General features: G+C 41.3%; 1 protein-coding gene across 8 annotated transcripts in view; it reads right to left on the reverse strand.

Moving 5' to 3' along the window:
• nectin1b (nectin cell adhesion molecule 1b) overlaps window positions 1-13480 on the reverse strand; it is a 156154-nt gene extending 142674 nt beyond the window's left edge. For 2 of the 8 annotated variants that reach the window (XM_026192907.1, XM_026192902.1), the window contains exon 1: window positions 12243-13480. In XM_026192907.1, coding sequence (XP_026048692.1) covers window positions 12243-12294 — 52 coding nt within the window. In that variant the 5' untranslated portion in view covers window positions 12295-13480. The remainder of the gene's footprint in view (window positions 1-12242) is intronic. The other 6 variants (XM_026192901.1, XM_026192906.1, XM_026192903.1 and 3 more) reach the window with 6 other exon arrangements.
• Between the last annotated feature and the right edge of the window lie 2164 nt (window positions 13481-15644).

A 15644-nucleotide genomic window follows, 5' to 3' on the forward strand; every position in this document is an offset into this window, starting at 1 on the left:
TTTTAAACGAATATCCTCATATGCGGCTCTTATTTTTCTTAAAAACAAAAAATAGGGTAAAAAAAAAAATCTGGTAATTCTTTGTTTTTACATTCATCCGTCCCCAATATGCCCAAATATCAAAGAAAAATTAAAAAGGCATGCTGTGGAAGAGTTCGGGTCTTAGGAGGTTAATGAACATGAGATACAGCTTTTGAAAAGTGACGATTTGCTGCTGTGCTTATTTCCTTATTTTCTTGCACATCTTCTGATTTTTGACTGCTTTTACACAAACATACAGATCAAATAATATGGCCGAAAAAGATAAAAACTTCTCACAGTTACGATAAAAATACTGCTAAATGTGTCAAACTTTGAATGCCTGTAACAGAATCCTGTGGAATAGCTGTGAACTTGAAATTGGTAGTGGCTGCAGCTCAGCGACACAGACAAGACAGGAGCTGCATTTGATCCAAACTCCACCAGATTACTAATGAGGTATTGACCTATGAATGGCACTTTAGAAATGACAGCTACCAATATTGACCTTTAAAAGATAGAGTATAAATAAAGTATGAATAAAGAGTGGTTCCCAAAGCTCAGCACTGATAAGGTGCCAGAGGTCAATACCAAGACTCCATTAGGGATGTTTGAGTAAAACAATCACTTGGAATACAATGCCACATTTAGCCATTTGGCCCAAATGATCCCGTTGAACAAGCACGGAATATGTGAATGCATTAACAACATGCAAAGCGGGCTTGATGTGAGTACAGCTGGCAGACTGATGGACAAGAGGCAACCTGGCTGTGCAGACCACAGCTCTGAAATATGCCTGAGTGTTAATTGGAAACATAACTGCTTCCTCACTGAAGCGTGTCATTAGAAAGGAAATAAGTAGCAGCAGCAAAATATACAAACTACTCATAAGTATAAAAGAACTCTGCTCGGTATGATTGGAGCCGGCAGATGACACTAAAAACACATCTGACTGTGGCAATGCTGTTATCTTAACACAGACAAATAGCCTTTTGTCTTAAACTGCCCTGGTAGCAAAAAAATGTAATTTGTACTCGTCGGGAAACCTTTTTTTTTGTCCTTGAGCCTCAAAATTAATTTGAAAAAGTTCAGTGTGGTTCCAACTGTAAAACCTTTTTCATGTTGGAATTTCTAGCTTAATCTCGGTGTCATTTTGGACACACTCACTGTGGAATAAACCACCGCAAAGGATGTTTTGAGTTTTTGGCAAACGTTTGGTTGTTTCTTCTCAGGTCTGTAGTGTGGCCTGACCCATGAATACTGATGACAAATGCAGCAATGTAGAAATGAATGTGTGCATTTACGGTTTAGGACACGCACGTGTCGACAGGTGTATTCGCTGGTGCATTGTCCTAAGGGTGAGCAGATGTGGAGAGGTGGGGCCATGGAAGTGCCCATGGCCTCTTCTTATTATGACTCTCTTTTAATTTTTAATGTATTTATAATTCCCAATTGGGAAATATCGTCATCTGCATGTAAACATAAAATATTTACCTGGTCCGCTAGTGCAGCTGGTATTGTTTATCCAAGATTCACGCACAGCGATGGGTCTGGTCGGGGAAATCCTTGGAATGGCAGCTGGTGCGATGCCATCTCATGTCAGTGTCTACTTCCAAATGTAATTAATTCCATGTTCCGAGTAAAATTGTGTCATTCTTGCTCACTGCTACCTTTGGTTTTGGGAAAACTCCTCGGGGAAAAGGACTTTGCAAAGACATGCTTCATCTTTTTCCTTTTTTTAAAGCACTTGAATTCTGTATCTGATCATACAGGTGTACTATTATAATGTCAATAAGTGCCTCATAATACACTTGTGGTGCCCCTACTACTGTTCAACACCCTACCCCCATTCCCTGACCTCCATTTCCCTGTTGGTCAGTCCACAGTAAATCCGAAAAGCCTCCCAGCATCTCCATGGCGACGGGCCTCAGTCGAGCAGATGGCCTCAGTGTGCCGCGCGGCAATTAAAGAGGGAGTGATGAGCGGGGAAAAGAAAGTGGGTCAGGATCAGGAGGGAGCAGGGCCGGGAACGTGAAGCTGCCTCTGCCTTGGGCTTGCGCGCAGACGTGTGCAGTAGCGCACTCAGCGACGTGCGCACACACATATGAGTGAGTTTATGCATCAGTGCATCCCATCCCGGGTCTTCTCAGCAAAAACAAATATCCACCCCTCACCGGTCACATAACATGAGCAGTGTGAGAATAAAAAGAGGGGTTAGGGATACAGGGAAGTGCAGTTCACAATAAATTGTCCCCCAAATCTGCTGATAAAAACTTCCTCCAGAGATTCCCACAACCTAATCCATAGGATAAACCCTTTAACTGTCAGTGACATACGGAATCACCTCTGTTATTTGGATTATTACAGTTCAACCAAAATTTCACAAAAAGCAGGAATGAAACGCACTCTTGGTGACGTAGGGTAAATCCAATCACTTTCATCCCCTGTCAGCTTTCACTGCATATTGATCAGACTCTTGAAACATGGTCTTCCATTTCATCTACACTTGGACCAACTTGTTATAGCTTCTGACTTGCTCAATCCTTACATTTAGGAAAGCTTTAATTCAACTAATTTAGCAAACAATATGAGCTTTAGCACACTATGGGGCTTTTAATTGAATTTACCGTTTTATGTGTCATAATATTCTTAGAATTATGCCATAAGAAATGTATTTGTTTGAAGTCAGTTTTAATGGAGAACACGAGTTAGTTCTAGGGGGGTTCCCTTGGCTTCCCGCATAGAAACAAAAAAGACCTAATGAGTTGGAAAAAATTGAATGAACTTTTATTTGCACAAGGCTTTTCTTCCAGTGAGCAGCCCCAATGTGCCTAAATAGAACTTGTGCCAAGAACAGTATTTCAAGGCAAACTAGAATCACCCTTGGAACATAGCCTTATTCAGGAACAGCATGACCCACTGCAAACTCCCATCCCCCGCAGGGTGTGCACGTAAATCTCAATTCTCTAGATTCACTTTTTCTCTTTGGGATAAGGCTGTTTTCTCATGCAAATTTTTTTCTTTGCCATGACTTAGGAAGTGAGGTACAATCCATAAACCCATTCTGCAGAACTATTTGAAACTCAGCAACCTGAAGGGTACGAGTCTGCAGGCTGTAAGAGGGTAGGTATTTTAAGGGTTTTGCTGAGGTATTAAACAACCTCTGTACCGCTGAGTTTCTCATTCAAACATTTGTTCCTCTTTAGCTTCTATTTTCAGTTTCCTAATGCTGACAAAAAAAAGGTACAGAGTGCAAGGAACAATTGCAAGTCCCTTCATCCATCTGAAATAAATATTTACGGTGCTCGTGCTCCGTGTGAACAGAGCATACAACAAAAGTGGGGCAACAAATCTGACTCAGACAAAGGCATGCAAAAGCAGTGTTCATTCTCACTCTTCATCAGTGAGTCTTTGAGCTGTGTGGGTGCAGGGTCACTGAGTGGGTGTTCTTGTGACCACTTACATCTGCATAACTTATAATCATATAGATGTTAGAACTCGTATATTGGACATGCGGGTGGGCGAACGGGAAACCCTTGATCCCCGAGCCTTCTGTTTCTGTGGACTAACATGACATTTGGCATCTTCATGGCTCAATGGACAATTGGTGTGAACTACAAAATGGCCCTGTGTGATGCCTTTACTGGTATCAAAGCCCTCTCCAGATTCCTGACTGGTAAATTCTACTTGCAACGCTGTAGCCAAGTAAGGCGTGTGCTGCCAGAATGGAAGGTCCCATGTGGAGACCTCTGGCAGTGTTGTTCAGCTGCAAGTTAAAGTGAGGGAGAAGGGGAAAAAGAGAAGAGGAAGGAATCCTATACAGAACTGTTCGGAATTAGAAATGATTACCTTCAGGGAAAACAGTAAAAAATAATCTAAATAAAATGTCAATGCCAACTGGTGGTCAAATATGACCTAAATCCTCGTCTAAACTTTAGGAACAGTTTTTGTTTCGTTTCTTCTCTTAGCCAACATAAAGCTTGTGATTTTATTTGCTATATATTCAATAAAAAAGTACATATTTAGAAAAAAAAATTGGAAATTGCAGCTTGTCTCTTTGGATTTTGAATCTATTCCCCGTGTCTGTGTATTTCTCTAAATGCTTTTGCTTCCTTCCACAGTCCAGAGGCATGCTTATTTGATTAATGGGTAAATCTAAACTGGCCATAGGTGTGTTAGCCCTGGATGGGCTGGAGCACTGTCCAGGGTACACAGAAGGCTTACCCATCTGCCGTTCAAAGGTTCTGTTTACGAAGGGCAGCTAATCACAACAAAGTTGGCTTAGAGGGAGGAGACTAAAATGGATTGTTCCAGATAGAGGATGAACTGAGGGGCTGTAGTCAGCAGTCAGCCGCAGTGTAAGGTAAATAGAGATCATTTCAAATTGTAAATCATGTAAAGCTAGTGTAGTAGAGTCTGAGAACAGAAACATGAGACTGGAAATGAACATGATGAACATAACTCCCACCACCACCACATATAGCTTAACTGTGGTTTAAAGCAGTTTCTATCTATTCCAAGAAAAGGTGAATTAAATATCAGCCTAAGCCATGATACAAAGGGGGATAATGAGCAGTTAGGTACAGCAGCATGTTGTCACCTGGGAGACCTGCATCTAGTTCCAGTTCAAAATACAATGCTCAAGGGACACTGCAGCAACCCTGTATGCATTTTCTTTGATGCAAACCCTAAGGAGGGCATGTGCACATTTTATATTTATGAGTACGAGTCCCTTTGGTCAATGCTCACAAAAGCTGCTCCTAATAAATGTCAGGAAAATAACAAAATAATAGACGGTTCCCTCTTACTGGCATATGACGTACTGTACTTTTAATATAATGAATTTCAGTTACAGGAGTAAACGTAGTTCAAGCACAACACAGCTCACAGCTTTGCTTTTAACGCATACAACTCGAGAGTTTAAATAGGTGCACTGCTGATAAAGACTCAGGCCGTTACAGCTCGAGATAAAGGGATAAACAGAACCCCTTTGCTCGCTCTGGGGTGGGGCGAGTGGTTAGATTACTCACCTACCCACCCGCCCGCTTTTCACACACATTCAAACACCAAATCTACTGATACCACAGTAGCCTGCATTGCCAGCTTAAAAAGAGAGAGGACATACAGGAAGGAAGCGGCGGAGGCCATTTGGCACACCTGACTTTCTGAAAACAATGCAACACTGGAGTGAAATTCAGCCAGGCTTGAAACTGAGGAATCAATAGCAGACTGCATTAGTTGCTTTGGCATAGACCCTGCTAACAAACTGGAAGGATCAATGCCAAACTGCAGGCCATCTACATGTTTATCTTCACTGCTCTCAAAACAAAATTGAACTACGTGCAGAAATATGAAGAATTTCTACCACAAAGTGGACCTCAGTCTTATTAATAATGAGAAGTATTGGGAAATCACACGTCACCTGTGAGGCCATAGGAGAAATAAGAGACACGCACACATATAACCTATATAAATCCTTCTGAATTGAGCAATAACCTATAAAATTGATCATAACAGGGAACAGCGCAAAAATAAATGAAAGACACTGAGAGAAATATGAGGTGACCTGTTATCAGTCATATTCTGACAGTCTGTCAGCACAGGACTAGGGCACTAAGGAGCTTTACGCCAAGCTGCAGCACATTGGGAGCTTAACTATATGTCAGCGAGAATAAATAAACCTGTGTTTGTATTTTCTATGCAGCCCCCCTTTCTTATAGCACCACCACCACGGTTGCTGGTCCCCCCCGCCCCACCCCATTTACAACCACGCTGTTGCTTTGAAGCACAGTCAGCTCCCAGAGAGATATCAGTGCGGAATATTAAATGAGCGAACACCATCACTCATTAAAAAGGGAAACATTTCATGAAACAAACCCCCTTTTGTATCAAGTGCTAACCAAGCCGACTCTCAGCACGCACCGTTCTCAAAGGCAAAGCGAGGAAACAGGAGAGAGAGAAAAGGGGAGAATAAAGATAGAGGGCGGTACACCCAAGTTTGCAGAGAGTAAAAAGAGAAAAATGTAAAGTTCTGGCAGGAGATCAACTCTGAGCCTCGCGAAAGCTTCTGCTGTGTGTCACAATGACGGAAATTCCTCACTATTTTACGAACCTATAAAGACTAGAAACACTGCTAAATATTAGAAATCCTCTATATTTTCATTTGAATGTGCTCTGCAAGCCAATATTCCATTTCAGCCTGACCCCTGGAGGTATTTATCAGCGGATGGCATGTGCAGTGGGTGAGCTGGAAGGCTTGTAATGGGATTGACAGATATGGTTTTTCAAGGCAGTTTTTAGTCAGACGTTGGAGGCAGCTTGTGCAGACATTCACTGTGTTAAAAGTTGACCTGTCTGAGGTCAAGATTTTCATCCCAATTTGCTTTCAGCGGGATGGAAAACCCATCTATTCAGCCGCAAGTGTTTCAAAAACACAAGACATCTCTAACGACACAAAAAAAGGTTGTTTTTTTTCCGCCACTATATTTAGCGCTGTGATGTCAACTCCAACCCCAGCCCCAAACCACAACCCCAAATATAGAATTTAGTTTTGTTATTAATTTTTCTGTGAGAACAAATAAAAAAGAAATCCATATTTTGATAGAATAGGGTCAGGCTTACTGTTCATCGCTGATGGTGACTTTAACCTTACAAGTTAAGGTAGGAAACTGTCACTGTGGCAAGTGAAAAATGTACAAAAAACCCCACATTACACTTAAGATAAATAGAGAAATACAATTTTAGTATTTATTAGTGACATTATTAAGTCGAGGCAAAAAAAAAACAAAAAACAACATCATCAGAACGCCACCGTTTCCAGGGAAGAACTTGTAGCTAATATTTAATTTATAGCCTCCACTTGTCTAATGTGTCAGCCAACTGATATGTCGGTTTGACCCAAGACAGTAAGAGGCAGAGCTGCAGGCCAGCTCTTGTCAACAGAGCGCACAAGTCAGCACAAAATTCAACTGAGTGGAACAGCAGAAGACATGGCAACAGTATCAACTACTCCATCAACTTTTAAAACGAGTCCAGCTGGTGTAATTCACAAAGCAGGCTTGTGAGTAAAATACAAAAGTGTCTGGCTTACAGAGCTGGACAATATGAGCTCACAGCCAATGAAACAAAACCTAAAAGCTGATCAAGTCAAGTGGGTAACAGAACAGACTGTGTGCACTGTGACACTGTCTGTGCGTCCACCTGTAGCATTCTAATCATGTGTAAATTTGGGAACCTCTAAGCATCAGTTTTCCGCTTTTTTCTTCAAACTCAGCAGGTTGTTCACTGACTGGTTTCCAGTAGTACTCTGCACCCTAATGGAGGCACACCACCAGCCCAGCTGCCTGTTGTAAATTGACTTTTTCAGGCAGTCACACTGGGGGGGCTGGGAGCTGTGCTGATCAGATCTGCTTTATTTACAAGTATACGGCCTTAGTAAAAAGATCAGGAATTATCCACACTCTCAATCCCTGATCAGCCCATGACTAAATGCTCTAGTTGTAAACCCAGTTGCAATGAGCAATGAATGGTACTTCCATATGGCATCTTCTTTAAAACCAATGAAGCAGAAAATACAAGAAAGGAAAAAGAAAAAAAAACAAAAAAGACCCGTTAAAAGGCTGCACTCCCTTCACAACAACTTTGAAAAACAGAAATGGATGCAGATCCTGTAGAGAAATAAATACAATTTTCTTTAAAAAAAAAAAAAAAAAGACAGATTACAGGTAGTAACTATAGTAACAGAGCACTAAAGGGAAAAAACGGTTCAGAGAAACTCTACAAGCTATTGGCAAGCCAAGACGGTGTCTCATGAAAACAGCACAGACTGTCAGAATCCTTCCAGCATGTGAGATTATTTACTTTTTCGTCTGTGAAGATTTACATCTAGTCAGCAACCATAATAAGCCTATCCTAAGATGCTGCAACAGCAATCTGACAAAGAGTAAAGAAAACATGGAACAAGTATAGTTAGTCAATTCTCATTCTCAAGATCAGAACTGGAGTTTAACCATTTAATCCCTTGACAAGGTTCGGCTAAACAGAAAGAAAACGACTGAACAGATTAATGCCAAATCAGAAAAGCTGAGGGCTAGATTTGATCCTTTTTATTGATTTCCCTTTCCTTCACTTTGCTGATACTGCGATCCGACTTGAAACAGAGAAGCATTTCAATGATTTAAAGCATAAAATTGCAGCTGCAGCTTGCTGATAAATGTGTTTTCCATCCTGTTTCTATATGGTGACTGTCTGGTGTTAAGACAGCAAAGGATGCAGAGAGGACACCTGACAGACACTATACACCAAAATAAAGACCAAATAAAACATTATATATGATACTGAACTGCATGTTCTTACAAAACAGGCTATCTGGTAACTTTAAACTGCTGTTGTCTGGGACAAACGCTACTTGTGATATTTGAATAAACGTCTCCTAAAATAGCTTCATTCAGTGACTGGAGCGCAGCTCCAAACTATTTCTTTATCAGAGAAACATGCAAAAGACTGTAACGTCCTAACTTGGGGCCCTGAAACATAACTACAATCCTATATGTACACTATTAACTCCAAACAATTGGAAAGATGAACTTAATTTAACATTCATTCAGTCTTTAATAGTATTTGTGCAGTCATCCGCATGCAAGGAACACTCTATTTTGCCATAACCTTTCCATTATTTAGGTTCAGTGCTTATCATCATGTTTTATTCATCAGTTTTGTGACACGCAGACTCTATGTGAAGACCACAGGGGCTGGAAATGTGCATCATGAACTAACAAAGAAAAGAGAAAATGTGCCTCTTGTCCTCGGCAGAGGTGTATAGAGCAATACTTTGAAAAAACAAAGAAATATCACTTGTTTGAGAGTACCTCCTGAAATTAATGAAGGGCCATTCAATTTCCATAATGACAGCAGACACACAAAAAGAATCTACCCTTTACAGGGACATTTCATGCAGTGATTTGAGAAGGATTTGCTAAGGAGATGACAGCACAACCCCAATGAGCTAAACACAGTGAGATGAAGTTTGAGTGGCCAAGTGCCTCCATTAGTTCTTCTGGCAAAAGCAAAGCTTAATCTCCTGTCAGCTCCCCTCAAGCTACTCTCCCAGGACTCAGAGTGCTCTCACCCATCCATCACCTCAGCGGGGACCAACGGGAGACTCCCCAAAGGAGCGAGGATCAAAGCAATTTGCATCCACACCGAAACCATCAAGGCCCAACAATCCCACAGTGACACTCTCCATTTCATTATATCACAACTGTCACCCAAATGAAATGCAAAATGTCATGGAGCGGCAATTACAGTTTTCTTCAAAAGAGCATTTTAACTTAGTTAAAAGCTAAAATGCTAATTACAATGTTCCAAAGGCTAGCCTGTATACCTACCTCCCATGTCATAAAAAAGGAATTATCCACATGGCTGTTTCAACACTCAACATCAAGCAAAGACTTCAAATCCGTTTATGAATTTGTCTGAAATGTTCCCTCGACCCCCTGACTCCCCAATCAATCAATCAATCCAACTGAAGTGCATGACATTTCCAAACAAAAGTAGATTTTCAGTGTACTTCAAATGAGTCAAATACAAGCTGCTGCAGCAGCACAGCACATTGCCGTTCGTCACAAGTCAAAATGAAGTCTTGTGTGTTAGGCTTTGATGATGAGCTTGCACATAGAAACCAGGTAGTTAGCTGCTCGACTAATCTGTGATGGATGAAACAAGAAAGCCATATATCAAGAAAAAAAAAAAGGGCAACATTGAGACTTATTCACATGTCTCATGGGACATTATGTGAGAATCTAATCAACAACTAAGCACAGTTAAAGGTCACGGACGCAAGACGGTGCAGCTGTGTAGTGCCATCACAAGAGTAGCTTATGACTGAACACTGTAGACAAACACGGAGAAGAGAGCTGAACAACAGGGGTCTGCAGCAGAATGATTTTAGCTTTCATGCTGCCAAGTTATTACAAAGATTATAATTCACAGCCACATAATTTCCAATCCTGAATAATAGCACATTCAAACTTGACACTCGTCCACCATTCATAGTTCATTTCCCAAACGTTAAATCCAACTAAGATGAGGAATTAGAGCTCCGAAATCCCCTTATCCCACCACTCAGAGTGATATCTATATGGGTTCCTACTGCACCGGGGCCAAAAGAATGGAGCCAAGCCATAAACAACCACCTGGTTGCTAACTGCATTCACACTCAATTAAATATCAGTCTGGAATACAGGAGAGACTGAGTGCTAATATACGAACACAGGAACAGAGCTGCTGTTATTATGCGCAGATCCATTATTCTCAATCTTCCTTTTATTTGATAATCTATTTGGCGAGCGTCTCAGAATATTTCTGTGTTTATGAATTTGGCACTGCTGGGTTTTCCACGAATGGTTATTACCAAGCACAAATGGTTTTCCCTCGTGGATAGCTGCAACATGGGTTGCTGTGACTTGCATTTGTTAGGGCCTTTCCCACTTGTTTGTGCTTTAGTAATGAGGAAAGAGTCTGGAACATGTTGTATATCAATTAGACCATCAAAGCTGGTGGGCATTTATGGCGACGCCCTTTAACCTCAGGGTGAAGGAGCAAATCTTTGTTTTTGTCAAAAGAAATGGGTCCAAACAGATGCTGAAACACGAACTTTCAAAGCTGTTCTCTTCATGAAGATGTCGAAACACATTAATAATGTATTCACTTTGGTTTTAAATCAATTACAGCAATAAAAAAAGAGATAGGAGCAAAGCATTTTCATACATTTCTGATTACGCTTAGAAAACGTTTCTTGCTTTGCTCAAATAAGACATTTCCAGGACGCTTCAGGTGCACTTTTTGAGACATTTTTCCACTCCCTCCATTGAACAGCTTCAAAAGATTTCTACCGTGAATCCCAAGGGAACCAGTTAATCCTGATCTTCTCCACAAGCAAAGGGATCATCTCAATATAAATCAGACAGGGCTTTTGATCAAAGTATTCAATCAGTCTTAAATGCATGGAGCCACACGGAGCCTCACTGCGAACAAGGTCAACATCTTGGTTGTTCTCAAGCTCAAAGGAGTTGAAGAAAACAGGATGTGCCAGAATATTTCTCTAGTAAAGACTTATTAAGAGCTATTAGGCTCAAAGGGGATCACCATAGTAAGAGCTCCAACATATTACATCGAGTAAACACGTACAACCTGAAGAATGAGGGTATTAGTGCCCATCGAAACTCTGGTGTGACCTTTTTTAGACCACACTTGACTTTCTTCCATTGTTTACTTAAATTGGGGGCCCCTTACAGAGTTTATCAGTCTAGGATGTAAACAGTTTGGTAAATCTTCAGCTAGGCCTTAAAGCCCTCTCTGCATAACTAACCAAAAACATGAACACACATGCACAAATATGCGTTCCAACTAAAAGATTGTTAATAATGACACACCTTAAAAATGAGTCAAATACAGTTCTTAGGTATTTGCTTAATGATCAGCCCCACTTTGGGGAAGCTTTAATGCCAGGGTGATCAATGTCAGAGTATTGCTTCAATTATTCACATATTAATTCGCTCAGCACCACCACCCACTCCAAAACACAAACTCCCAGAAGAATTGGTTTCAGTGTGACAGAGAGTTAAACGTCACCATGAGTCATTCTTCTGAAAATATGATTATTCGACAAGGAAACTACAAAACAAAGCCCCCAATGTGTCATTCGGAGATTAAAATGTGGGAATTAAAATCTATCCTAATTATATTTAATTATTGTAAGTAGTAATTATTTACTATTTTAATAAATCAACTAACAGGCAGGCGCAGAGGATAATATGTTTCAATTATCATTCCAGTGCACTCTGTGTCTCTGCACTCTGCCATTACGATGAAATATTGGAAAAACTTAAAGGGCTGCTGGCCTACATGGCTCGCATTTATCGCCATCTGCCTGCTGCCGGGGTAAGTTCATTTTTTGGCAACTAAATAAGTATTCTGCAGCCGTTTTGGATTCAAAGGCAGACACCACTTTCCATTTTTTTCCCTCACTCCTGTCGCACATTTTGTTGCAAAACATAAGCCATGCAGTCTTATCAATCCACACATTCGTGCATTTGTCTAATCAAGTCTGTCATTACGGGAACATCATGCATCTCTCTCACGCGCACACACACACACAGAAAGCAGGGAGCTAATGATAAAATAAGGCAGACGATTCACTGCTGAAGTCTATTTCTACGGCTTACCTTGAATGTTCAGCGCCAACAGGAGCGCCCATATCCCCACATACACCGCCATGGCACCTCAACTATCCGGATCTGGTCTGATAACCTGAGAGTAGATGGATAGTGCTCACTCGACACAACACAGACCCCGCATGCAACTTCTGGAAATCCCACTTCGGTCCAAACTAGTCTACCTCCCTTACACAGCAGTAGGAGACTTTCGCAAAACTAGAGGATTGGTGTTGCGCTTCTCCGTGCCAAAGCATCAATTTCTCGTCTGCGGCGATTCCCTGTCTGCCAGAGAGAGTTTGCACTAAGGAGAACCTGGCTTGGTCCCCAAAGCAAGATCCAAGCAGCTGTAGAATTTGTTTAGGCGTAGAAGTGCTTTACAAAATAGCAGGCAAGAACAGAAAGGAGCGCTGGGTTCTTATCAAAGAAGCTCTTCCAGTTTAACCATATAGCCTTTGTTGCTCCATCCACCGCAGCGCCTGCTGAACTCTCTCTCTCCCCCCCCCCTCCAGTATTGTGGAACTGAGGTAAAGTGGGCGGGAGGTCCTCGATCGATGCTCTACTGGGAAGTTTCCAACACTTAAGAGTTCCTCCGAGGCAATGTTGTTTCTCTTTCCACTTCCTTTGCAAAACTAGCACAACACCTTGCAGATTAGTGGGAATGGTCCCTGTTTTAGTTCCGTATGTCCCGGTTCTCCCGGTGTGCAGCCACGGCCAGCTTTCAGAAATCAGCACACCAGGCCGGCGAAGTTGTTGCAACTCCAGAAATGGTGAGATGCGCCCCCTTTTCTGGTTCTTTTTTGGATGAAATACAGTGTGGCTTTATCCTGCTGCGCGTACCGCCCCGCTGATCTGCCACCACAGTATGTTGCTGACTATCGCTGACGCTTTGGGAGAGAGATCGGGATCGGATGACGTTGTGCAAGGGAGGAGCTTGGATTGTCCTGCAAAAAGCATCGCCTGGCATACTGCAGCAGGCAAGTAGCTCCTACTCGGGGTGCTCTCAACTTTTTTTGCATGCCATGTGGTCTCATATATGGCACGATTGGAGCAGGCGTTAAAAATGTTCGCAGAGGAGTAAAAAATACAACTGCTGGAGGATAGATCTGTCGAAAAGACTGAGTGGGGATGTGGGAAGACAATGGCACAACCCGTATAAGTATACAAAAGTGGAATAATCCAGTGCACGCACTACTCACATATTGGAATCCCCTTAGGGCCAACGGAGCCACTGAAACTATTGACACTTGGCGAGGCGTCTGACAGGAAAAGAGAAATGAGAATCAAAATAAAATATTTCAGTGAATACATGGCCTACATATTAAAACTATTTCTTAGCTCATAGTATCGAGGGAGCCAGAGAATTCAGTCAGTGAAATTAACAGCCAAATGAATCCTATTTCTGTCTTTGTTATTGTCTGTTTTGCGTGGTCTAGCAGACGGAAACAATCCAGTATCAAAATCAAATTTGATTTATTTCCAGTGGCCAAAGGTGAAGCACATATTTTGAGGCTCATCTCATAAGGCAAAGCCCAATAAGACTTACCCGTCAATTATTACACTTTCAACTTCAAATTAATTAGATAATTGAGAACGTATATTATTTTTACAAGTGGGGAATACCCATGAATCTCCTCAGTGACGCCTACAGAAACCCCAGACCTCAAGTAAACCACAATTTTAAAAAAAATAAGCTGGGGCAGTGAAAGCTGAATTATGATCCAAAGTTATCCATGCATACACTGCTAGTGAGGTAATGGCTCCTAAATTAAAAACAGAGGAAGTGACAGTGGAGGAATCTGATTTTACTGCAAAAAATGACTCACCATGACTCTGTGTGTCTGGTGGGGTGGCGGTAGAGAGCTAGTTTATATCATGAAGCAACTGTGAGAGCTGACTAACCACACTCAGTAAACCTTTTCCCTTCCGTCTTCCATACTTTCTCATCCTACTCTCAAGAGCAACCAAACAGGAAGGTACTGGCTGTAAATGATTTTGGGGATGAATGTGATAACACTTCCCTCTTGTGGACAGAAGGTCTTTAGATAATTACAACAGATCAGGAGTAACATGGTTAGAATTGCAGATTCGACTGTGTTGTTTGAAGGGTGCTGGTTTGCATGTGGTCCAAATCCTGTCTTTGATCGTGATCTAAGATCAGCTCCACAGAATAATCTGCAGAACAGCAAGAGAAATTGTCTGGCACGACAAAAGAATACCGAGCCAACTGCTTATTAGGGTCAGAGTGGTGGCGACATTATTCATTCTGTATAAAATGGAAAACTACAAACAGCAAAAACTATTCTCTCTAGGTGTACAGTGTGCAGTTTATATACATGCCTGCAGTTCTGTTAAATGTAATAAGAGTAAGACAAGGCATTTCCACAGGGAGCATGCAGATAAACTAAAAAGTTGACATTCTGTTTCGTCAAATAGAAAGAAAAACAAAAGACTCGCTGCTAAAAATTCTGCACACATTTCCTGTGGTAATGGTTTTTACAAAATGTAATCATGCCATCAGAATGTACTGTGTAGTTTGCAGCTAAAATGTTTCGCTGACTATTGATGAGGCACATACTGAAGGTGGAAATTCATGGGTATCACACGAGATAGCAGGAGTATTTTCCAGGGTTATGAATAAAACATGCAATATGAATTAACAATGTCAATTTAACATTACATTTTACCATTGGGAAGATAATCATTTAACTTAATATACCTTGAAAGGTCAGAGCAGCAGGAGAAGCCTGGAGGTATACTGTAGGAATTAGTCTAAATCTGATAGACCTGGAAAATCTGGATCTGGAAGGGAACATAAAATCCTTCCCTTCAAGGCCAACTACCTTAACTTTGCCCTTGAGCAAGGCATTTCATTACTGCAGGTGGCTAAACTTGCCAGCTTGAGTGTTTGTAGCTGTTTGAGTCGAAACTCAGCTGTCAGAAAGCTTCCACACTTGGAACTTCCTACAAGAGATAACAGTTTAAAAAAAGCAACAAAAAAACCTCCGGATTTGCCCCTTGCCTTTGGTGCATTAACTCCGATGCCCCCTTCATCGAGCGGCCGAGGTGATTGATTTACAGGCAAGCTGATGAAATTTGATACGCTTATTCTGAACTACTGCTTGTGTCAGAGCTCAAGGCGAGGTTTGAGCTGCTGTCGAGACTTAGGAACTGCCCTGCATAATAATTTATGTATGGAGCTGAATCAGAAAAAGTAGCGATGGCTAAAGTACTGAGTAGGTCCAACAAAGGTAACAAGGAAAAAGTTTCTCCACCAAATAAATGGTGATTTGTTTGACTACAGAGACAAAATAATTGACATTATCACAGAATTTTAAAATTGGACATATATTGAGAGGCAGTGATTAATTCAGCTGGACTTTCCGATAAAATTTTCAGATTTAAATTTCACAA

This window comes from Astatotilapia calliptera, chromosome 14 (assembly GCF_900246225.1).
Source record: "Astatotilapia calliptera chromosome 14, fAstCal1.2, whole genome shotgun sequence".
Classification (NCBI taxonomy): Eukaryota; Metazoa; Chordata; class Actinopteri; order Cichliformes; family Cichlidae; genus Astatotilapia; species Astatotilapia calliptera.